Source organism: Phocoena phocoena, chromosome 11 (genome assembly GCF_963924675.1).
Source record: "Phocoena phocoena chromosome 11, mPhoPho1.1, whole genome shotgun sequence".
NCBI classification, from domain to species: Eukaryota; Metazoa; Chordata; class Mammalia; order Artiodactyla; family Phocoenidae; genus Phocoena; species Phocoena phocoena.
In genome coordinates, this window is record NC_089229.1 from 67,972,208 (window position 1) to 67,998,936 (window position 26,729).

The 26,729-nt window shown below is 36.3% G+C and overlaps 1 protein-coding gene across 2 annotated transcripts in view; it reads right to left on the minus strand.

Annotated features, from left to right (window-relative positions):
• TMEM117 (transmembrane protein 117) overlaps window positions 1-26,729 on the minus strand; it is a 556,152-nt gene that overhangs the window by 92,223 nt on the left and 437,200 nt on the right. For both annotated transcript variants that reach the window (XM_065887475.1, XM_065887476.1), the window contains one exon: window positions 15,933-16,092. In XM_065887475.1, coding sequence (XP_065743547.1) covers window positions 15,933-16,092 — 160 coding nt within the window. The remainder of the gene's footprint in view (window positions 1-15,932; window positions 16,093-26,729) is intronic.

The following is a 26,729-nucleotide window of genomic DNA, read 5'->3' on the forward strand; positions in this document are numbered from 1 at the left end:
AAAGAACACAGCAATACTAAATCTACCCTAAAAGAAATATTGAAAGGTCTTCTCGAAATAGAAAATAAGCAAGAATCTATAGGAAAGGTAAGAAGACAATAGGAAAGGCAAATATATAAAAGGATTGAAGGACTTTCCTGGTGGTGCAGTGGTTAAGAATCTGCCTGCCAATGCAGGGGACATGGGTTCAAGCCCTGGTCCAGGAAGATCCCACATATGGCAGAGCAACTAAGCCTGCACACCACAACTACTGAGCCTGTGCTCTAGAGCTCACAAGCCACAACTACTGAGCCTGCTTGTCACAACTACTGAAGCCCACACACCTAGAGCCCGTGTTCTGCAACAAGAGAAGCCACCGCAGTGAGAAGCCCGCACACCACAACGAAGAGTATCCCTCGCTTGCTGCAACTAGAGAAAGCCTGCACACGGCAATGAAGACCCAACACAGCCAAAAATAAATTAATTAATTAAAAAGAAAAAAACGGATTGAAGATCACTTAAATGTCATACATAGATTAAACCAATCAAAAAATTGTGTAAAAGCAATTATAACTATAATTAACAGCAAAAGGATAAACATGAAGATGTAAAATAGGACATCAAAATCACAAAATGTAGGGGCAAGGAGTAAAAAATATAGATCTTTTAGAATGTGTTTGAACTCACATGACTATCAGTCTAAAGCAAGTAGATACAGTTATGGGTTAACATACTTGAAAATCAGGGTAACCACAAATCATAAATGTACAATAGATTCACAAAAACACAAAAGAAAGGAACTTAAGCACAATACAAAATAAAACCATCAAACCATAAAAGGAAAAAAAAGAAGAAAAAAACAAAGAACAACTACAAAATCAACTGGAAAACAATGTTTAAAATGGCAAGAAATACATACTTATCAATAATTACTTTAAATGTCAATGGAAAAAATGCTTCAATAAAAAGACACAGAGTGGCAGATTGGACTAAAAAAGCAAGACCCTGCAATATGCTGCTTATTAGAGACTCACCTTAGAGCAAAAGACACGCATAGATTGAAAGTGAGGGGATGAAAAAGGTTTTTCATGCAAATGGAAATGACTAAAAAAACAGTGGTAGCAATATTCATATCAGACAAAATAGACTTTAAAATAAAGTTCACGAAGAAAGGCAAAGAAGGACACTATAATGATACAAGAAGAGAGTATTACACTTGTTAACATATATGTACCCAATATAGGAGCACCCAAATATATAAAACAAATACTAACAGACTCAAAGGAAAAATTGACAGGAATACAATAATAGTAAGAGACTTTAACACTCCACTGACATCAATGGACAGATCTTCCAGACAGAAAACCAATAAGGCAGCAGAGATCCTAAATGACACAGTAGAACAGTCGGACTTGATATCTATATGCCACTACATCCAAAAAAACCCCGGAAAACAGATTTTTTTCAAATGGGCATGGAACATTCTCTAGCATTGACCACATACTAGGGCACAAAACAAGACTCAACAAAATTAAGAGGACAGAAATTATTTCAAGCATCTTTTCTGAACACAACAGTGTGAAACTAGAAATCAACTGCAGAAAGAAAACCAAGAGAAAAAAATGATTACATGGAGACTAAACAACATGCTACTAAAAATCCAATGGGTCATTGATGAAATCAAAGAGGAAATCAGAAAACACCTTGAGACAAATGGCAATGAAAACACAACCATACAAAATCTATGGGATGCAACAAAAGCAGTTTTTAGAGGGAAGTTCACAGTGATAACAGGATTTCCTCAAGAAACAAGAAAAATTTCAAATAAACAACTTACCCTACCACCAAAAAAATTACAAAAAGAGGAACAAAAAAGCCCAAGCAGAAGGAAGGCTATAATAAAGATCAGAAGGGAAATAAATAAAATAGAGATCAAAAAACAGTAGAAAAGATCAAGAAAACCAAGAGCTGATATTTTGAAAAGAAAACCAAATAAACAAATGTCTAGGCAGGCTCACCAAGAAGAAAACAGAGAGGATCCAAATAAACAAACTAAAAAATGAAAGAGGAGAAATAACAATCAATACCAGAGAAATATAAAAAATCATAAGAGAATACTATGAACACTATATGGCAACAAATTGGACAACCTAGAAAAAATGGACAAGTTTCTAGAAACATAGAGCTTGCCAAGACTGAGTCAAGAAGAAACAAATAATTTGAGCCTACTGATAACTGGAAGTGAAATAGAATCTGTAATTTAAAAAAAAAACTCCTTGCATAAAAAAGTCCAGAACCAGATGGCTTCACTGGGAAATTCTACTAAACATACAAAGAAGAACTTATACCTATCCTTCTCAAAGTACTCCAAAAGACTGAAGAGGAGGGAACATTCCCAAAGTCATTCTATGAAGCCACCATCACCCTGATACCAAAACCAAACAAACACACTACAAAAAAGCAAAATTATAAGCCAATATCTTTGGTGAATATAAATGCAAAAATCCTCAACAAATTATTAGCAGGCTGAATTCAACAATACATAAAAAGGATCGTACACCACGATCAAGTGGGATCCATTCCAGGGTTGCAAGGATGGTTCCACATATGCAAATTAACCAACATGATAGAGCACATTAACAAAAGGAAAGACAAAACCCACATCATCTCAATAGATGCAGGAAAAGCATTTGATAAAATTCAACATCCATTCATGATAAAAAGTCTCACCAAAGTGGGTATAGAGAGAACGTATCTCAACATAAAATGAGCCATTTATAACAAACCCACAGCCAGCATACTCAGTGAAAAGCTGAAAGCCTTTCTGCCACTAATACAATATTGGAAATCAACTTCAATTTAAAGAAAGTCAATACATTTTTAATATAGTACTCCAAATCAACACAATTCTGCTGAAATGTTCTGACCATGATAAAATAACATGGGGCTATTACCTCTTTCACCCTGGATACTTCTATTAGTACAGTCCAAGTTGACATAATAAAAGATGAATTAACAATATATTTATAACTTGGTATACTACAAACAGGCTTTTATATAAGGCATAATCATGATAGTGATAAAGACAGTCAGAGTAATAACAAAAAAACACCATAGGGAAAGAAATCTAATGACATTACGGGCAATGAGAAGTTATGTTGCCCAAAACACTTCTCCACGGAGGTCCTTTCTTATGTCTCACCTCCTTTTTCTTCCATAATGAGAGGAATGGCTGAAGGATGTGAAAAAATAAAACTCTAATTTTAAAAGATGGGGGTAAGGAGGTACTCAAAATAGCAGTTCGAGATAATATGAGTATTTTCCTTTTCTCTCTAAACATCTTTGAGATTACTGACTTTACACAAAAAAGGGGTAGAGAAAGAGGATGTGCAGCAAGGCAGGGAATAATAGAGTGTAACACAAATAGCTCCTGTATGATTCCAGAGTACAGCAAAAGTCAGAGGCTTTCACTTCATTTAAGGACTAAAGTAAAGATGATAAAAATTAGCAGGAAAAAAGGTGGCACACATCTCACTTAGAAGTACATTTGCAAAATTGATTCAGCTGTTTATTATAAATAATGCACTGTCACAAAGTGGGATATACTCTAGTGATGTAAGGATGGGTCAAAATAAGAAATCTATTCTCACAGTTTATTATATTAAGAGTTCAAAGTGTAAAACATACTAAAAGAAAACACATCTGTGATAATCTCCCATGATATTGAAAAGCTGCCTTATTTTATAAAAATTCACCATAAATTCCTGATAAAAATTAGAAAACACTTTTCTTAATGTGTTAGACACCAACAGCAAAAATGAAACATAATAGTCAAATAGTCAAATGAATGTGTAAGGAAAAAAACCTAGAACCTCAATAATAAAATAGGATCACTTTGTCCCAGCTTACCCTTCCCCCTCCATGTGTCCTCAAGTCCATGCTCTACATCTGCATCTTTATTCTTGTCCTGCCCCTAGGTTCTTCAGAACTTTTTGTTTGTTTGTTTTTAGATTCCATATATATGTGTTAGCATACGGTATTTGTTTTTCTCTTTCTGACTTACTTCACTCTGTATGACAGTCTCTAGGTCCATCCACCTCACTACAAATAACTCGTTTCTTTTTATGGCTCAGTAATATTCCATTGTATATATGTGCCACATCTTCTTTATCCATTCATCTGTCGATAACCACTTAGGTTGCTTCCATGTCCTGGCTATGGTAAATAGAGCTGCAATGAACACTGTGGTACATGACTCTTCGAATTATGTTTTTCTCAGGGTATATGCCCAGTAGTGGGATTGCTGGGTGAAAGAATGGCATGGACATACATACACTACCAAATGCAAAATAGATAGCTAGTGGGAAGCAGCCACATAACACAGGGAGATCGGCTCAGTGCTTTGTGACCACCTAGAGGGGTGGGATAGGGAGGGTGTGAGGGAGACGCAAGAGGGAGGAGATATGGGGATATATGTATATGTATAGCTGATTCACTTTGTTATAAAGCAGAAACTAACACACCATTGTAAAGCAATTATACTCCAGTAAAGATATTAAAAAAATATAGATAAATAAAATAGGATCAGCTCATGAGCTGGATGTTCATAAAGCAATTTTAATATCCATCAAATATCTAGGAGAAGGAAATAAGCTCTAACTAACAATGAAAAAATTGAAACACAGTAAGATATTTTTGACCTTTGGACTAGCAAAAGGTTTAAAAGATCAATAATACCCAATATTAGCAAAGATGTGGAGAAAGATATATTAGTTTCCTATTACTGCTATAAAAAATTACTACAAACTTGGTGGCTTAAAACAACACAAATTTGTTATTTTATAGTTTTGGAGGTCAAAAGTTCACAATGGTTCGCATGGAGCTAAAATCAAGGTGTAGGAAGGGCTGTCTTTGTTCTGGAAGCTCTAGGAAAAATCTGTTTCCTTGCCCTTTTCTGATTCTAGATGCTGCCTGCATTGCTTGGCTAATTGGCCCTCTTCCTTTATCTGCAAAGCCAGCAGTGTTGGGCCAAGTCTTTTTCATGCTACCATGTCTCTGGTTCTGCCTCTCTTTTCCTCTTTTAGAGATCTTTATAATTACATTGGGCACTCCTGGGTGTTCTAGGAAAATCTCCCTATTTTAAGGTCAGCTGACTGGAAACGTTAATTCCAGTGCAAACTTAACTTCCCTTTTCCATATACTTTAACATATTTGGAGGTTCTAGGGATTAGGATGTGAATATCTTTGTGTGTGTGTGTGTGTGTGTGTGTGTGTGTGCATGTGTGTGTGTGTGTGTAGTGGTGGGAGGGCATTATTCTGCCTACCATGCCAGGTATTTTTAGTCACTGTTGGTGGTGTATATATTGTCATAATCTTTCTGGCAGATTGGCTTTAAAACATCCCTGAAGGTTACTGTGCGTCATGGGACTATGGTTGTATATTAATTTGATTTGCAAATTCCCTTTTTTATAGCACAGCTTTAAAACAGATCTCAAAAGAAGTATTGAAACTACTTACACTGGCCCACCTCCATCAAGCTTGGTGGCTGATGATCTACCCTTTCTGATTTCATAAGCAAGTCACAATCATTCAGAGATGGAAATAATTGTCCAAAACATTCAAAAACACATCAGACTTATTCTTACTGAGAGATGAGGAAGTCAGAAAGCCATTTTAGTGGTGAGATGAAGTGTCTCATGAATTTGAACAGAAAGAGTGAAACTGCTAAACCCTCTAGATCTTTGAGAAGTTCCATTATTCATTTAAGTGTTTATCTCATTGGGACCATCTCAGAAAATACACATTGTATTATCAAGAGAACTCTAGGGGTCAAACAGAAAATGTTCTTGAGCTGCTAACCATACAAATGCAGAAAGAACTAACACCTGGACCATGCTGAGGATGATAGGTTTAGTGTCTTCTCCATGACAAGGTTTGTCTGATAAACATCATCAACTCATTTTATTCTAATCAAATTATGTCCTTTTTATTGTTCATTGTCCTCCAGATCATACAGCTAGAGATGTTTCCAGTTACAACATCTCATTTGATTAGAATCCCTTTTTCAAGTTCTCCCACTTTACCTTGTTAAAATCTACAAATTTTTTCCTCTCTTCATCAAACTAAGCCATAACTTTTTATAATTTTATTATAAAAATTTAGTAAATATATATTTAAATGTATATCTGTCACTAAGTTTGAACCCTTGAGTGATTCTATACTAAGATACAAAACAGACTGATGTTATTATTAATATTACATAGCTCTGAGTTGAAAATAGATGGTTGCTATTTTTATAAATTAATAAAGTATCATGGACTCTCTATGACTGAATTTAGGATTATGAGCTTTTAAAGTGTTAAAGTGTTTATTTATTTGGTGTCGTTTTCTCACCCATAATAACAGACGGTTTTACTCCTAATGTGAAAGTCAGTTGTAGTTCTCCATCACTCCATCCATAAGGAAGCCCTTCTGGGGGAGTCACCATGTCTCTCCTAACAACAGTGACAGCGTAAGTCAAGGCTTAGTCATAATATTCTTACCTCTTTTCCTTCTTTCAGGGATTAGGAAAAATATAGCAGGTCTGTCATGCTCAGAATCTCTTTCTGATGACTTTTCAATCAGGACTTTTCTAGCCTGTTTCATATTACAGGGAGGAGCAATCATAGCACCAAAATTTCTTAGTCTTTTAGCCTCTTTTGTACCTGTCTGTTTGGATTAATCTCCAAAATACACAAACAGCTCATGCAGCTCAATAACAACAACAACAAAAAGAACCCAATCCAAAAATAGGCTGAAGACCTAAATAGACATTTCTCCAAAGAAGACATACAGACTGCCAACAAACACATGAAAAGATGCTTAACATCACTAATCATTAGAGAAAGGCAAATCAAAACTACAATGAGATATCACCTCACACCAGTCAGAATAGCCATCATCAAAAAATCTACAAATGATACATTCTGGAGAGGGTGTGGAGAAAAGGGAACCCTCATGCATTGTTGGTGGGAATGTAAATTGATACAGCCACTACAGAGAACAGTATGGAGATTCCTTAAAAAACTAAAAATAGAACTACCATATGACCCAGCAATCCCATTACTGGGCATATACCCAGAGAAAACCATAATTCAAAAAGACTCATGCACCCCAATGTTCACTGCAGCACTATTTACAATAGCCAGGACATGGAAACAACCTAAATGTCCATTGACAGATGAATGGATAAAGATGTGGTACATATATACAATGGAATATTACTCAGCCATAAAAAGGAACGAAATTGGGTCATTTGTAGAGACGTAGATGGACCTAGAGACTGTCAGAGAGAGTGAAGTAAGACAGAAAGAGAAAAACAAATATCGTATATTAACGCATATATGTGGAATCTGAAAAAATTGGTGTAGATGATCTTATTTACAAAGCAGAAATAGAGACACAGGTGTAGAGAAAAACATATGGATACCAAGGGGGAAAGGGGGGGGTGGGATGAATTGGGAAATTGGGATTGACATATATACACTATTGATACTATATATAAAATAGATGACTAATGAGAACCTACTGTATAGCACAGGGAACTCTACTCAGTCCTCTGTGGTGACCTAAATGGGAAGTAAATCCAAAAAAGAGGGGTTATCTGTATACATATAGCTGATTCACTTTGCTGTACAGTAAAAACTAACACAACATTGTAAAGCAATTATACTCCAATAAAATTATTTTTTAAAAAAGAGAAAAGAAATAGAGTCCTGTCTCTAGTCTATTGCAGGAGTGTTCCCGTCATTCACCAAGCTTCCTGCCAGATGTCAAGTGCTTTGCTTTGGACATTACTTGTGTATATTACTTAATTTGATATGCATAATATTACAAGGTCTGAAAAATGTATGGGCTTTGGAGTCATACAGTTCTGTTTTTTAATCCCCATTCTGCTGAAGCCAGACTCTATCTGTGTACCTTGGGTAATTCCCATCTTCATTTATAAAATTATAGATAATAACAATATGAATCCTGTAGGGGGGTTTGAGAAGATTAAAAAAGATATAGTGTGTCTAGGCATCCAGGTCATAGTAAGTGCTCAGTGAATGCTAGCCTTTTACATTTCTTTCTGCCTTCCTGCTTCCTTATCTCCCTCCATCCCTGTTTTCTTTTTAGTCCAGTTATGTTTCCATTGCACACTCTGCCCCTCTTCAAAGTTTGTTCCTCATTTCCACTATGAAAGGTTCTCACTATGGTCTCCTAGTATTAGACCCAATCTCTAGTCTAACTAGACTAGACTGGAGTTTGAGCCACTTGCTGCACAGTATTTCTTGCATGTTCAAATCCAGAGTTAATGGACCTTTGACTTAGAAACTACCTGTCAGATGGTCTCCACTAGATTTTGATCTCTCAAGCCTGCACCCTTGAAAACAGCTCCCACTATGGGAAGAGTGTGGACAGCAGGTATACCAAACACAGGGGAGCAGGGAGAAGTCTTCAAATATTAGGTCCTGCTTGTGGGTCAACTGGTGGGGTCACATCCTCTTCATTACCTCCTCCAACAAACCTATAAAGCTCTGACCTGAAGTATAATACTCTGTTTGAAACCTGCCCCAGTGAAGCTGAGGGCCTGATGAAATGACCGACCATGTCAGTCTTCAATATTGCACTTTTTTTTTGTCATGTACAGTTGATGCAATAAGTGGCAACACTACACAAGACATCCAGGGAGAACCGTGATACACACACACAAAGATGGGGTGGACGCCAGGGCTGGAAAACTCTTTCAGGATGATGATCAAGCACTGATCATTCCACAGCACCTGGAAACAATGCATCCACTGGAAAAATACTAATTTATGGGAGATCTGTTTTGCTGCCTCAGCATGGCTTTGAAAAAATTACTGCTCATGCAGTAGTGCAGTAGTATAGAATTTATATCTTCCCAGTTTTTAAAACACGTTCTAGCTCTTTTTTTAAAAAATACCTCAGGGTTTGAAGCATTTAAATGGGGCTAAAATTTGAATGTCTCTATTTTCCGCTCGCTTAGCCAAATCTTATAATCCCTTCAAGCTACATTCTCCCCACATTATCCATAAAGACTTCCGTGATCTTTCCTGCTCACAATAATCCCTCATAGAACTTACTGCCTGTTTCAAAATTGTGATCTATTTCATATGCTAAACAGACTCTTAGTTTCATTTTTGAGTGAGTGTATTTGTCACACCAGTACCCATGATTGGATGCTAAATTTTGTTTTGCCTGATAACCCCAATGCTTCCAGCTCACATATTACCTTCTGCCAAATGTTCCTGATACCTTGGGTCACCTGCCAAGGTCTGTTCTCTGGCATCTCCTGCCCACTTGGCTGGCCTCCGTCAGGCTGCATGAACATGACTTACCGTGGTAAGTCTGTCTGCTATGTGGAGAACAGTTTCTGGGACCACTAATAAATACATTGATTTATATGTGTATATATATAAATATATAACAGTCTGTCTACCCACTGGACCAACAATGATGTCAGAAGCACAAAACGGTGACAGTAAATAAAGTTGCGATTCAACCTCTTAGACACACATCATGAAGAGAACAGGCATTTATGGTTAATCTAGGAACTATTTAAAGGATTAACCCTTATTCCATGTCATCATGTGGGACCCATAACAGAAATTACCATTACTGCGTTTTCAAATAGGAGTGTAGACCTTGCATAAGAAAAATAAAGATGAAAAATAAATGTGAAGAGGAACTTTAAATATTTTGAATAAAGCTATATAAAGTATTCCCAAAGCTGAAGAATATGTTAAAACTGGTGGACAGACATTTAAACAACCCTTTCTAAGTAACCTGTAAGCAGAACAGTTGAAATAACTTATCCTAAAAATATATGACCACTTGTCAAAACACTATGGCTCTTTAATTAAAATAGTTTTACACTTGTTGCTCTGCCCTACGTTCTAAAGGAACTGACTCCACTTTCAAAAATTATGACCTCAAAAGAAGTGCCCTACTAAAGTCAGGTCAACAGAGTTTTAAAGTCTACCAAGAGGCATAATGTCTATTTTTTTTTAAACTAGTCAATGTGCTTCTAAGAATGATGCACGAAACAGAAAAAAAAATTAGATTTTTAGGTGTTACACAGTGAGATGTTTGTTGAATGTAATTTTCATAATTATTTTTTCAGTGCATTAAGAATTAATGCACTGAAATATTTTCAGGACTTTTCAGGAAATATCACTTCTCTCTACGTGCTTTCCAGCTAGTCCAAAGAGTTCTTTTTAACACTTAACTGAGCATTTTATTCAAATTTTTATGTGGATATTTAATTACTGTGGGATCATACGTCAGTGGATATGACTTAATCTAATAGTATTGATGGTTCATTCTCTTGCTGTTGGTAAACATTTTACTTCTTGAAAAATCTCATGTTCTTTGGCTTTCTTGAAATAACGTTATGTTCATTCCTTTGTTCTTTCATTCAGCAAAATATTTATGGTAAAGCTGCAATGTACTGAACATGAGTTAGCTGTGGGAATGAAAAAATACATTTCCTCTCCTCAAGCTCACATGTTACAGGGGGAAGGTAGGTATGTAAGTACAAAGATAATAGGCAGGTATATAGATAAATTACAAGAACGAGAAGTATTGAAAAGATGTATCAACAGTGTTTTCACACATATATTCATCAAAATATGATCCTTGAATCTTTCCTCTTCTCTTTAAAAGCCTCTCTTCTAAAAGATTTCTCTCATCACCTTGAAGCACATAAAGCTATTACATACATGATGTGTATTTTATCTATATTATGTATCTATTTATATACATAATATACATAAATCTAAGATACACACACACACACAAGATGATGTGAGAAGCTTTCTAGGGGAGAGGCTGTTAAAGAAAAGAAAGGTTCAAGGATACATATATATGTGCAAAACCTTCCCATAGTTACCTATAAACTCTAGCAATTTAGCTCACAACTGTGTCCACCTCCTGGGCACTTTGTTCAGCAGTTGCTATCTTGATGCTAGGCTACACTGGTCCAGTTGTGAAACTGAAGAGTTTTTTAATCTCCTTACACCAATCTGCCAGAGTCCAGTTATGTAAAGCATTTATGAGAAACTTGCCCATAGATATAACTTCATCAGCCTCTGTGGTCATCACCACTGCCTAATCCTGCCACCTCCCCCACACACTGGCTCCTGCACTCGTTCCTGCCTGTATCCATCTTTCTGGCTTCTCACCTCTCCTACTCCGTCTCCTCCTCTCTCTTCCCTCTCTCACTCTCTCTCTTCTTGTCTAGTAAAAAGCCCAGAATGTTCTTTAGCTTATGAAGAGAAACTTCCTTCTTCTAAAGCCTTTGTATCAGAAAATAGATCCTGGCAGCGTGGGTTAGTTGAATTTAAAAGTGTGAGGTGGGAATTTTTACTTTCTACCTGAACCATTCATCCAAATAAAGATAGTCTTTCTCAAATGTCTCTACTTTTCTACTCCTATTTATTCTATTAAACTGTGAATTCCTCTCTGCAGCTACAAACTCCTGTGCGGTGTGTCACTGATCTTTGATCTCCCTTCCCCGTGTCCCCCGTCTCCAGCACCGGGTGCAGTGCACACTAGAAATGAATCTGTCAACGTTTTCTGAACTTAATGGAACAAAACTGATTCTTACCTTGATGATTATGATACTACTCCCAGCTAGAAAATTTTTCTTGTTCATTGCTCTGCCTTTTCAAATTTTAGCTACCTGTCCTTCTAATCTAATCTCGTCTCTGAAGCTTTCCCTTACTACGTTGGCTACACGTCTACACTGCTCTCTCTCTCTTTTTTTTTTGGTGAACTCCTAAGACACATTTTTGTTCTTTGCTTACTCTATAACATGTTGCATTTTTAATTCTTATATGTCTTAGGTATATCTTTTCTTCAATCTAGCAGAAAAGATGAGTAGGTGGGATAGAACTGCAAATTAAATACTTATGCAAGGAATTAAAGGAGTATATAAAAGTTAAGTGACGTAATTATAAATATTAAATGAATTTGAGATAAGATTTCCTCAGAGGGAAGTGTTCTTTACAATTTACCTCTTATGCTCTGTAGTAATGTGTGATTTATATGAGTCATGTTATACTTTACTGGAAACTGTTTATGCCTTAGTTCTAGTGAATTTCCCAAAACTACAGAAATATGTGATACAACCAATAGTTTTCACAATAAACGTACAAAAATTCTATTTAAAATATTCATAAAAATAAATAATTGCACTTTCTCTACAAGTATTCAGAATTGGCCTACTAATTTTGTTAAAATAAAATCTTTACAGCAGTAGTATCATATTCTAATGGTTTCTTTTCTTTTTTTTTAACCAAACATTAAAATCTCTTCAATCATATAAGTTGAATTTTCCTACCATTAGAAAAGCCTAGGGTCTATTGCTTTTAAATCACTTAATTCTAATGAGGGAAAACCTTTCAGTAAAACTGCTGCCTCCATGTCCACCAAGTTTGCTACTTTTCTATTGCTCTTTTGTCTAAAATATGTGAATATAAAGTGGATTAGATCAGAGTTTAGCTGGTTATGGACTTGTTAGGACATTTGTATTAGATATTTTTAAAAAGCTTGACTGTATATGGCTTCTGGGGCTGTTTCCTTAAATTCACTCTCTCACCACATGCACTAGTTCCTTGCACTTCAACGTGATGCTCCCAGAGGGGGACAGAGTTTGCATGAGACTCAGTGCTGAAATGCCACTTCTTTATCCTCATCAAGCAGTTATTACTCTGGGCCTATTGCCGCCCTTGTAAGGCTCTGTGCTAGAGAGGCTCCAGGGATATATCATTATAAGCTATGGTTTCTGCTCTATAGAGCAGGAAAAGGTGAAATGCTGATCTGCAGTTCAGGTAAAATGTGCTGCAGAACTTGCAAGGAGGAATTCATCCCCTGGCTTTACTGAGGGCATTGGAATGGTCTTCAATGGTAAAGTGTAAATGAGCAGAGCAGGAGACAGATACAACCTGAGGAGGAAACAGAGGCTCACAGACATCCTGGAATAAGCATGCTGTGGTTGGGGCCAAGCAACAGCCCTCAGGGCTGGGTAGAGCCAGAGCACAGAAGATATGGGAGAAAACACAGCCAAGGGCAGACTGTGGAGAGCCCTGAGAGAGAGCTCCTAGAGTCTGGACTTCATTCTCGGACAATGGGAGTCATTGACAATATTTTTGGTTGAAAAGTGACATATACAACATGGCATTTCAGCTTGGAAGCTTAGGAAGGTGAGCTGTGTAGGGCGAGTGGGACAAGGGGACATCTGGAGGCAGAAGGTTTCACTGGAAATTATTTTACAATAGTATAGAGGAGAGCCAGGACTGGAATGGTGGCAGAGAAATGAGCAGGGAAGGTATGGCTACAAGAGACGTAACAAACGATGAATCGATAGGCCTGGCTGGCTGACCAGGTGTTGGGGGAGAGAGAAAAGGAGTTAACAGATCTACTTTGGGGGCCCCATTTTCAACTCCTTGTATTAATTTGGTTTTTGAGGCCCAACCTCTCCCCCTTTTTCTCTGGGACTGCTTCACCCCCAGTCAGTTCACGGATGGATGCAGGACAATCCAGTCCCTGCTATTCCTTCCCTGGAATCCAGAATTAGACCCGACAGCCAAGAGTAGTCTCCCTCTGAGGTGTTGGCTGTGGCTATCTTCTTCTATGTGAACTGGAAAGCTGAAAAAGCTGCTTTACAGTAAGAGAGAAAAAGAAAGCAGAAGTGAAAGAGAAAAAGATGAGAGATGGAGAATAAGAGCTAGGACTGGGTTCCCTGTTACACTTTAGTCTCTGCTTTCATGTGTCCCTAAAATGCTACTGCATCCCTCCTCTTTAATTCTGCAGGGCATCCTTATAATGCAGTAATACATTTCCTTCTTTGATTAAGCTGGCTTGGCAGGGTTATTGTTACTTGTAGCCAAAATGGTCCAAACTGATATATTCCTCAGCAGGGGCCCTCCATCTTCAGTCAACTGGTGCTCTGGCCACTCTGTACACACTTCAGTACTTTACTGACTCCACATTTTCATGCCATTTCCTTCATCTAGAATGCCTTTCCCTTCTAAATCCTGCTGACTCTGCCCGCATAAATCCTGACTAGCCTTCCTTCCATCTCTCTTTATGAAGTACTTTTTGAGTGAGTCCATAATATCTGCAAATTTTAATGTTACATTTTCCCACTTCAAGTCCCTGATTTTAGTGAACCTATTGCAAGAATAATTAAAACTATATAAAGAAGGTAAAAGATGGTGGATGGTTGTAGGAAATCAGGAAATTTATGCTCTCACATATACAATTTTTTTTTCACATATATAAATTTAAACAGATTAAAAGATAGGGCTTCCCTGGTGGCACAGTGGTTGGGAGTCCACCTGCCGATGCAGGGGATGTGGGTTCGTACCTCGGTCCAGGAGGATCCCACATGCCGTGGAGCGGCTGGGCCCGTGAACTATGGCCTCTGAGCCTGCGCGTCCGGAGCCTGTACTCCGCAACGGGAGAGGCCACAGCAGTGAGGCCCGCTTACCGTAAAAAAAAAAAAAAGATAATGGTCTACTTGGCTACTAGTACCTTTGACTTTAAGATGGGTTCAATGAGGTACCAGTAGGCCACTTGGCCAAAGCAGATATTTTACATATAATAGTATGTTAGTTAGGAGGACTATTAGATGAAAAAAGATAAAATAGCCTTTAAAAAGTAATGCACGACATTATTGCATAAGTGCTATAAATTCAATTTTATAAATATCCAGAGGAGGTCCTATAGCAAGTGAGAGACAGATATGGAACCTTGCCAATGCTTCCTTACTCAAAGTCCAGGGCTTTCTTCACTATGCTAAACTATCCCATGGGAAATAAAAAAGAAATACATCAATTTTTAGATGAGACAAATAATTCAATTTCATTTAATTTTTAAAAACCATAATGTATTTTAAATCATCATCTACTAAAATAATAATATACTCTAGGAACCCTCTTGAGCCTCTCACACCTCGGCTATGTTATATACCAAAAAAACCCCAAAACCAAAACCAAACAATAACACTAAAACACTTAATCTCTTATAAAGGCCTCTCTTTGCCTGTAGCGATGAGAAAACCAATCTGCTATCCTGTGAAATCTCACATAAATTCAGAACACAATGAAGTTTACTTTCCCTTCAGCAATGGAGCCTTTGTTCTGGTCACTTACAATGCCTCTGGAGAGGAAAACACAAAATTGCCTTATGAAAGTAAGAAGAAAATGTCTAGCAAATGGATGGGTATTTAATGAACAAGATAAAGTGCCAAGTAATAGTTAATGTCTCTTTCCGCTCGATTCAAAGGAACACCCCTAAGACCCCAAAGCATTCACACCAGAAGATTACACGAGTAGCACTGATAAGCACGATGCCATTGTACAAATAATCTGTTGGTAAGCAGGGCAGAAATATTGTTTACATGAAAATGGAATGATCTCTGGTGAATACTGAAAGAAAGTGATAATTTCCATAAGCAGAAAAAGCATTTTTATATTATTCCATTTCAACTGCTCTAAAGCCCTAAGTTGCTTTGGCAATTGCTCATCCCTGCTTTGTTGGCTTATATCATCCTCATCTCTGCAGCTTTCCATTTACTAAATGGCAGGCGTTTTTTTGTTTTGCTTTGTTTTGTTTTTTTCCCTGAAGCTTTGGCAAAAATACCACAACCATTCTGTATGGTTTCCAGGGGCCACCTTTCAATGGTCATACAATGACTTTTTGGTGCCCTTTTCATAAAAGCCCAGTTGGTTTATCCTCTCAGTAAAATTGCTGAAAATATGATCAGAGAAGGCTCCATTTATAGCAACTGTAAACTATGCATTTCTCTAGCTTTATGGAGCCTTTCACTGTGTAGTGTTTGTTTACTGAGAACAAAGCAGGGAGTGGCTTCAGTGAGAGGAGGAAAATACAAAGCCACTTACCTGCATTACAATAAGGAGGTCAAAGACCAAGATGAAAGAAGCCAGGAAGGCTCTGGAAACTTCATCACTGGGCAAAAATCCCCGATTCAGCTTGTCCCAGCTGATCCAGTCAGTTGTAATGACAAGTACAACCACAGATGTCAGAGTGAAAAGAACCGTCCTGAAAGGAACAAGACACTCAGTAAAAAACATTAGACGTAATAATATAAACAGTGCAGAGTGCATGTGATCTGCTGTATTAAAAGTCTACCCCTTGCCAAGTACCTATCCTAAGGCATAGTCACCAAAGGAAGATGAAAAAAGAAGCAAATTAAGAGCTTTCTTTCAAAAGCAATTAGAAAATGGTATGACAGCATCTTTTCCAAGATTTTCCCTAAAGGGCAATAAGGTAATGGTTATAGAACAAATAGTTAACAATAAAATATTACAAATAATCTTGGTTAGTGCAATATATGTCCCAAAGAGAGCATTGGTTGTAACTCTCATTACACATACATTGTTTTACTGAGGGTGGTGAACAAACATATATAGGAACATAAGGCAGATGGGTAAGGAAGTCTTTGGATTCCATGGTTATTCTACAGAAGAGAGGGAAGATAGACTGGTCCCTTCATTATTCCCTAGCCTGATGAGCTCTGTAGAGGAACCACCTCTACATGCCAACTGTGTAGCCTCTTCTCCTCATGGTACTCATATCATAGATATCTTGTGGCCTAGTGACCTGTCCAGGTCACACCATGTCTAATCCTCCATCCATCGTTATAAGATACTAGGGGCCTGAGATTTTTCTCTTACTTATTTTTGTAGCTCCTGTAAAATCTTACATAATTATATGCAGATGGAGTTCAAAGAATGTTTGTTGAAACTGTAATAATTATCAATTAAGCTTTTTATAGAAATCAAAACATATTTAAATTAGTCTTTAATATTGACATTCAAAGTAAATCTGAAATCCGGGCAGTGAAAATTCAATCTGCCAGAGAATTGTCCATAATGTTGTAAAGCCTCTGCTTTCAGAACTATATTTGTATACAGAGATTGTTTTGAATTATAAAAAGGAAAATAAAGAACACCAAATATTTTGAAAATAATTTTAACGTAAAGGAATAAATAAATAAGAGAAAAGAAAAATGGAATAATATGAATCATCCTGGAATTCTCTTAACAATTGAACAGAATACAAATTTCTAAACTGAAATTTTGGTTTTCCTTTTCACAACTTTTTATTTGGAACAAGTTATACTCTGATAAAATAAGTATAATGAACTCCTCTTTAGATTTTTCCCCCATGAATAGAAAATATACATTTTCTTTTAATTTTGGAAAATAAATTTTTAAAAATTTACTTATTTTATTAAAATTGCAGACTCTCAAAAGAATTTGACTCATGATCTCCAAAACATAAATTAAAAATTATCTTTGCTACTGTTTAGAATATCTTTGAGCATTTCCAGAAGTTCAAATGGATTAAATGAACATGGGAGAAATCCAAAATAATTATTAAAATACAAATAGAAAGAAATTGCAAATATTATATAGTCAAACATAAGAATATTGGAATTTTAAACAAAATTTTCTCCACGTTAAGTTGATTCATTTGTTTTTGTCTTTTTGAGTTTGAGAAACTTCAAGGAAATTTGAATGCAATTACCACAATTTCTTTTGTCAACAAGGAATATAACAACTTCCATGAAGAATAGATAAATATTGACTATTCTTTGAATCTCATTTTGGTGATAAGGGTACTTCCTCATCACTCTTGGCTTTTCATATGTGTGTTTCACAAGGATGCTATGAATATATATAATTCTTCAGGATGTACTGTATGACCGTACAGGTTGGTAAATGGTTGGGATCCCAATTCTCTCAAGCTCCCCCTTCTTTTCCTCCCCAGCTTCCTTCACAAGACCCCACACCTTCCTGTTATCCAGCACTACAGGGTGAAGTCTTGGTGAAACATGGGTACTCCAGCACCTCACTCCAACTCTATGGCCAGCATCCATCCTGTTGGTTCAAGCCTGTGGTTGACAGGTTAGTTTTTTTTTTTTTTTTTTTTTGATTTTTTTGATGTGGACCATTTTTAAAGTCTTTATTAAATTTGTTACAATATTGCTTCTGTTTTTTTTTTTATGTTTTGGTTTTTTGGCCCCGAGGCACGTGGGATCTTAGTTCCCCCACCAGGAAAAAATGAACCCATGCCCCCTGCGTTGGAAGGCAAAGTCTTAACCACTGGAATGTCAGGGAAGTCCCAACAGGTTAGTATTTTTAATATCATCCTTGCATTTTCCCCAAGAGCTACCTGGAAACTTCTTTTTGTGAAGACAGATGATTACATTGGAATTCATACTCTAATGTTACTTTGTTGGTCTAAATATGTAAACTGATACTGTAAAATTAAATACTAATGCAGAGGAATATTTTTAGGTGACAAAATCTGAGATTTTGGAATAAGCGTTTGTTGAGAAATCACAAACCTCATCTATTACAAGATTTATAAGGGAGTTATTCTTTTTTTAAATTTATTTTATTGAAGAATAGTTGATTTACAATGTTGCATTAATTTCTGCTGTACGGCAAAGTGATTTAGTTATACATATATATATATATATATATATATATATACATTCTTTTTCATATCCTTTTCCATTATGGTTTATCACAGGGTATTGAATATAGTTCCTTGGGGTATTCAGTAGGACCTTGTTGTTTATCCATTCTATATATAACTGTTTGCATCTGCTAATCCCAAACTCCCAATTCATACCTGCCTTACCCCCTCTCCTTTGGCAGCCACAAATCTGTTCAAGGAGTTATTCTTATTCATGCTAACAATTTCATTGTGAATAAAGTCATTACAATTAATCATTAAGACTCTTTGGTAATTAGAATTTATCATAAAGCCTGTTGTATAAGAGCTTCCTGAGATCAAATCTGCACCAATTCATGTCTTAGATGTTTGCTTTATTTGATACATTTCATTTATCCAATATGTAATAATACTCCTCCTAAGACCTTTTCATAGGTGTTTTCCTGGCTTTATTAAGTACTTCTGTTTTGACAAAGAGTATTGCTACAGATCTTAAGAAAAAGTTACTGGTAATATTTTATTACTCTAAAGAGAAATTAAAGGAGGTATTCTGCCCTATATTTAATATTTAATACTAAAAAAAGAATAAAAATGGCAATCATTAAATATGAATCCATAGAGCTCAGAGAAAGCTGTAAAAATAAGTCAAGAGAACGGAATAAAGAAAAGGAAAAGGGGGACCAAAATACATTAATTGGTCATTTCACCTCCAAAATTATATTCAATGCCTTATCTAGATATAGGTATGGAAGCAAATGTATTGCTTGTGGCTTGTTTTTCTGAGCCACATCTTGTAAAATTGATAGACTTTACCATGCTAAGATAATTCAGTTAAAACACCAGTTTAAAAGAACCATGACTCAATTACAAATTACTGTTACAGTCATATGCCACTTGTAATGTGTCAGGGTCTGGTATAAGAGCTTTACACAAAATAGTATAATCCTTACTACAAGTCTACTGTCACCACCTCCAATTTACAAGTGCAGAAACTGAGTCACAGAAAGTTCAAATAACTGGACCTGAGTTAAAGACTTTATACGTTATATAAGATATAAGATGATTCAAACCTAGGCTGACACATGACAGTATGTGTCACAACCATTGTACGTATTGTCTCTCATAGGAAGCACTTGATTTTACACTCTTGTTACTAGGTCTGTAGCTAAGATTTCACTTATTTTCCATTTTTATTATAAGTATAATGTTGGAAAATTATCATCCAGGAATACTTAATATTGAAACGTAAAACTCACAGAGACTCTGACAAGGACTGACAGGAAACAGTTAACAGGGATATTTTCATGGCAGTGAAAATGGACCCTCAGGGATGCTAACCATCAATGCAGCACCCTTGGGTTTTTATTTAACCAGTATGGTTGAAAAGATGTTTACTCTGGATCACGATTCTTGGGAGTTTCAGCTTCTCTTTTTAAATAGCATCCAATTAAACAATTATCTGGATTATTTCCTTTCAATATGCAGCCAGCACCAGCAGGACATCCTGGCTCATCAATTCTACTGTCTCTGGTTTCTGGCCACCAGTCAAAGGGAAAGAACTCATCCATAATTATCAGCTCAAGTGGTTAGTCTCACTTCCCTGTTTTCAGATTTCCAGTTTGTTTGCTTTTCCTCAATTGTTGCTAATTCCTCTTAGATTAATAGGAATTAGAATGTGAGACCAAGAAAGGTTAACAGAGCTTTTTTAATTCACTGCTTCCCAATCTCTGGGCTGGGCTCCTGGGAATCACAGAGTTGCTAAGAAGTGTGAATTTATATGTGCACTATGAGTTGTCTGTAAAGTGAAAAAATGAAATGTTTCCAGAGAGGTTAGGGGACTCACTCATGTCACACAGACTGCCAAGGACAGAACTACCATGAGAACTACTCTGAGCAAGGACTTGCCCTGTAGTAAACCACTTTCTCTCTTTTGCTAAAAATCTTCAGATATGCTAATTTTTTTTTTTTTTTTTTTGCGGTATGTGGGCCTCTCACTGTTGGGGCCTCTCCCGTTGCAGAGCACAGGCTCCGGACGTGCAGGCACAGTGGCCATGGCTCACGGGCCCAGCCGCTCCACGACATGTGGGATCTTCCCGGACCGGGGCACGAACCCATGTCCCCCGCATCGGCAGGCAGACTCTCAACCACTGCGCCACCAGGGAAGCCCATGCTAAAAATTTAATATCATCTGGATCTCAACTGGGAACATACTTTATAGCCTACCCAAATATCTATTGTGTATGTTGACTGGAAACAGAGTAGTACATATAAATGAATCAAGATAATTCCCCAATTTGGTTTAATTCATAGTCTAAACCACTCTTTCACACAAATTTCTGGATTTTAAAAAATACTGAACTTCTATTTTAAGTAATTAAATTAGTTAATATTGTTTTTCTTCTTCTAATCATAACCACTTTAAGATAGACTTATTGCATAGTTAAACAGCCTGAAATCAGGGATTAAATCGATAGAGAAAAGAACTGGCATTAGGCTTCGATTATCCACAGAGGGCTAACTCAGTGTTAGTTATCACACAATTTCATTTTGATTAAACCAGGCAGCAGGAATGTACAGACTCTCCTAACTAAAAGAATATATGTTGAACCAAACAAAATTGCCAAAATTTGACCATGTTTTATCCTACTAAAAATAGCAATTTCATGTGATTCAACATAATAAATATGCTTTTATGTGTTTTAATATATTAGCCATTTTTCGTGTTCTAAAATGTTTATAATCTTTGATTCCAGTCATGAATATCATATTCCTTTCTGATCTTGCTGCACAATTACTGTGATGGTTACAGGAAGAAAAAATCACTTTAATTTCTTTCTATAATACTTGTGTTAAAATTTCGGAACTCAATCAAAACAAGTCAGATCGTGTTTCATGATTTCTCATAGCAATATAAAAATCTGCAAATCTTATTAAAAATGAAAGGTTTAATGTTATCACTACAAGAAAGAATGAATGCACGGATCAAGATAGCAAATTTAATCTCACAATTAAGTTAGATATAGTCTCATATTTCAAAGTATGAAATACATGAAATGAAATGTGGCATGGCAATAGAATTTTAAATGATTTAATATCATAATTTCTCACCACGTCGTTTAGAGGGAAAAATACAACAAGCAGGCATAAACAGAAGAATGCTTTCCTTCACTTCTCATTGCAAAACTGAGAGCCAGTTCGAGCATCCAGTTCCATTCTGAATATCAACTACCAGCACAGAGAAGTCACAGATGGCCATGAGAGAATGCTGACACTTTCCATTTTGCTTGTTTTAATGATCAATGTTGCCATTGCAACTCTGTTAGTAAAACAATCACCACTTGGGTCCTCAAGCCAGTTCATCCTGAAATTCATGAGTTTACTCAGTACTGTAGCCTAGCTGACGAAGTCAAGATTGCTCCTTAGAATTCTGTAAGGAAATGGTTTTAGTGTCCTTCCAGTTTCCCACTCTTGGGATCAGGAAGCACCAAGGGAACACAAAGGTGATGTTTGCTAAATGACCTAGGGAGGGAGCACAGCTTCTCCATGTGGCTTTCATTAAGTAAACATCACAGTCAGTTCTTGGCCAACCTGAACACACTTGTTAAGATAGGATCCCTGAGAAAGAAGATGCAGTTATTAACTTGTCTTATTTGTGGCTGCATTGGGATCTGGAGTCTATAAAGGAAATTATTAGACTCTAATGTTGTCCATTAAAGTATACATTTATGTGTTATTTATATCTGTCTATTATTCCATGAAGGAAAGTGCTCTGAACATAGCAGGAGCTCAAAAAACACTGAGCAAATTGGAATGAAGAAGGAACTTGTTGGTAACTCTTGTTCCTGAAAGGGCATGAAAGAGGTGGCTGAAAAAGGCACTTCTGGGTTGGGCCATTTGGCCACACAGATTGTAATTTATGTGGACAGTGTCCTGGCATCCTAATCTATGTAAACAATGTCCCTTGGAGTTCTGCAGTGTCCAACTATCGCAACTTTATGTGGAGCCCTGGCCATTGGCAGTCTTGATATAAGAGGTGGAAATGAAATGACCACATTTCTTTTAGTGGCTTGAATTCTTCTACCTATGTTTGAGTGATGTTAGTTTACTTAGAGGTTCTTAAAAGTAGCTTATTGATACAGAGCAGAGTTAGTCTTGGTCAGGAGAAATCATTTTATTTTCTTTGTGTTTCATAGTTTTAGGGGTGGAATAAAACACGCGTTCTAGGAAAAAGTACTTAGTAGACTGCAAAGTCCTTAGGATTTGGGCTGTGTCATTCATTACTGATTATCAATGACCAGCACACTGTTGATATTTAAAAAACAGTATGAATAAATCAATCTATTTAACCTGATGTAGGAAATACTTATCCCTTACCCTTCACCAAGTTCAGATACTTCTGCAACTCATGGTACTTCCTCCAGTATTTACAGAGCAAAGAAAGAGGCCTGTGCAATGAAAAATTAGGTTGCATGGACTTAGTGGGCATGTTAATCTTCTGTGTCTCTTAGCAAACTCACCAGCACAATTTTTCTTCCTAGTGAATTACCTTGTAATTACTAAATAATTCACCAATTCAGTAGGATGAAGCATATGAGATATACTCTACTAATTGTTACCCCAGGTATAAAATATTACCACAAGTTCAGTAATGAAAGTGGTAATAAAGATAAGGGTATAAATAAATGCTCATTAACTACAGATAATGCCAGCAAGAACTATACCCATTATTGTTTATTTAATGAAAATAAAACGATAGCTATGATACTCCAAACATACTTTTGACTTTTCAAAATGCAAAGTAGAAAATTTAAGTTAAACATACCATGTTGCATTTTTTTCCTGTTAAATTTGTTTTTTTAAAAAATAAGAAAAACCAGGATCTTCTGGGGTGAGCAGGACGAAAGTATGCTTTATTTGATTTAAAAAATAGGATGAATTTACATACTGGGTTAAAAATAAAGGTTCAGGTAAAATTTTGTGACTTTGTTGAAGCCAGCCAAGATGTTTACATAAGTCAAACCAAGACCAAAAGTACATTTTCAGTATCATTTCAAATATCTGTTGAAGAATGTATCATCAGGAGACTGTCCATTGGGAAGAATGCTTTCAGAACTCTCCACAAGTATCCCTGGAAGAAAGAATCTTTTCAAAGACATTGAGGACATGATATAATGGCTAGGAAAGTAGAGATTATGAACATAAAATACTTTTCTTTTATGAAAGAAGACTACAAAGTAGACTCCAGGAACAGAAAAATTCCCTAAAGTTATGCAAAAATATTTAAAGGAAATAATGTCATGTCACAATGGAAGATCAAAAAATTTATATTAGGTTTCATAAGGGACATGATTCATTCTTGAATTCTAATGGAAAAGATTTTTTAAAACATCTAAAGCTTTATGACCGCAGATATATATTTATTTTCTCTTGGGAACCTGTGAAGAATCTTTGATTTATTTATAAATAATTCAGGACCAGCTAGAAAAAATACCTCACTCAAAAATAGGGAAAGAGCATGTTGGCACTAGTGATCAGAGGACCAACTTATAAATTTGATTTAATTAAGGATAGATTGTTGGCAATTTAAAAGCAGATCATCCACCTTGTCTGGTCAACCCAGTGGAGAATTTTGAAGCTACGTAAAAGTGTAATTTTATCAAGAATTTAGATAGCTCCTTGGTAGAAAAAGCAATTTCAGGTAATGTACAAGATTGAAAAACAGTTGCTTTTGAAAGAGAAAGTCATATTGTAATGCATGCAAGGGCACAGAGAATTCAAGAAACATTTATTGAGCATATAAGGCACAGACATAAATTGAAGGGACATAGGAATGACCTCTGCCCTTAAGGAACTTGTCACCAGCTAAATGATGGCAGTATATACAAAACAATCAAACCCGAAGTTAAGCAAAAACCATGATGCTATGGAAGTTTTCAGGAATATCTGATTTATTTTTATTCAGGTATGAAAAGTAGCTAGGACATTTAATAAAATTAGACCTAAAAAATGAGTAGATTGCAATAGTGGAATGGATATTGCAGGCAAAAAACGAATTTGAAAGAAAATATGGAAATGGTAGTGGGTGGTAGTGAAGTATTAGGGAAGAGTGCCAGATGTTTCCAAAGTTTCTAGGTTTTGTGACTAAAAAGATTGTGACGTCACTAACTGAAGTGAGAAATATGAAAGAAACCAGGAATGAAATATTACGAATCCTGTTTTGAACACCTTGTTGAGTTTAAGGAGCTGGTGGGACATCTATACAGGAATGAATAATAGTCAACTGGAGATAGGAATCTGGGTCAAGGAAAGATCAGGCCCTGAATTTTGATTCATTCAAATACAAGTAATTGTTAAAGACATGACGATTAATAAAATTTTTCAGATAAAAAAAGAATAAAAAGAACAGAGAAAATCAAGGACAGAGTCTTGAAGATCACCTCTTTTTATGGTATATCCAGAGAAGGCTGGAGGATGACAAGGCCATAGACATATGACATGATATATGAAGAAATCCAAAATAGAACAATATTATAGAAGCCAGAGAGAAAGATAATTTCAGGAATGAATTTGTGGTCAAAACCCCCAGATACTACATAGAGGTTTTATGGGATATAGACTGAAGATGGACCACTGTAGAGCACACTTCTTTCTTTAACACGACTCCTTTGAAAATTGCAAAATTGGATGTAAATATAGTTTCAGATATTTTCTCTGTAAACTCAGATATGGGCCTAATTTGTGTTCTGCTCCCAGGATCTCTACTAGTAAAGAGGAAGAGACAAATTATTTGGGTAATCAATTTAAAACCATTTGGTTGCAATTAGCCAAGTAATTGATAATTTTATTAGAGTTTATGCAAATATCGCAAGCAAAATCATTGTTTTGCAGGATGGCTTCAGTCCTGGAGGGAAGTTAAAGCACAGATCGACAAAGAGTAGAATGTAGACAACTGCAGTAATGCATGAATGATATGGTTATAATGATACAGAGGATAAATAAAAAATATATTTGAAAGCAAAATTAATAGAACTTATGCTAAACCCGGATAATACTTAATGAAGTAGGGAAGTTGGAAAGAAAGTTGGTTTGAGAACAGACTATGAGATAGCTATTCAGAGAGCTGCAGAAACCTATATTTGCCCTGGTAGTACCCTCGGCCCTGCAAGCGGGCAAAATTCTAAGATGACCTTCAATGATCCTTGACCTTGTATGATCTCCTCCCCTTGAGTCTGGACAGAACCTATGAATACTGTGAGATATCATTCCTGTGATTATGTTACTTTATATGTCAGAAGGGATATTTGCAGACTTAATTAAGATTACTAATCAGTTGGCCTTTGGTTAATCAAATGGGAGATTATCTGGGTGGGCCAAACCTAATCACATGAGCTCTTTAAAAACAGAGAGTTTTCTCTGGCTGGTAGCAGTAGAGGCAGTTGGAGAGATTTGCAGTGTGAGAGGGAGGTTCTCTGTTGTTGAGATGGAGGGGGTCATGGGACAAGAACATGAGAGACACTCTAGGAGTGGAAAGCAGCCCTGGCAGACAGCATGAAAATGGGGATGTCAGTCCTCTAACTACAAGGAACTGAAATCTGCCAACAACAGGAAGGAGCTTGGAAAGAACCCTGTGCTCCAGATGAGAAGGCAGCTGACAACTTGACTAAAGCCTGACCAGAGAATCCAGATACATCTTGCCAGCCCTGACCTACAGACTATAAGAAAATAAATGAGTGTTGTTTTTTTAAACACTATGTTTGTGGTGATTTGTTATACAGCAAATAGAAAACGAATACAGCTCTAGAAATTTAGGATTCTTGGGATCCTAAAATAATTGCTTATTGGAAATATTTCCAAGTCACATATAGAAATGCTTAGCTCTTGAAATCTGAGATAATTAAGATCAATTAAAATCATTACCTATCCAATCTGGAAAATAAAGCCAGGCTTCTGTGAAACATCTAATCACAGGAAAATGCTCACTGAATTAAAAAACCAAAATTAGCCTTAAAAAAAGTTTTGGTCCAGCTTCTTGTCTTCAAGTGCATAAATAATTGTACAGGGAAGGTTCTATTGATGTCTTTTCTTAAAATGTAACAAGAAAAAACAATGCTTTCAAAGTGCATCGAAGCATATTAAAATGCCACCTAATACCTAAATGCAATTTCTCTTAGTTAAATTTAACTCTCCTTGCACTAAAAGGTTATTAGTCA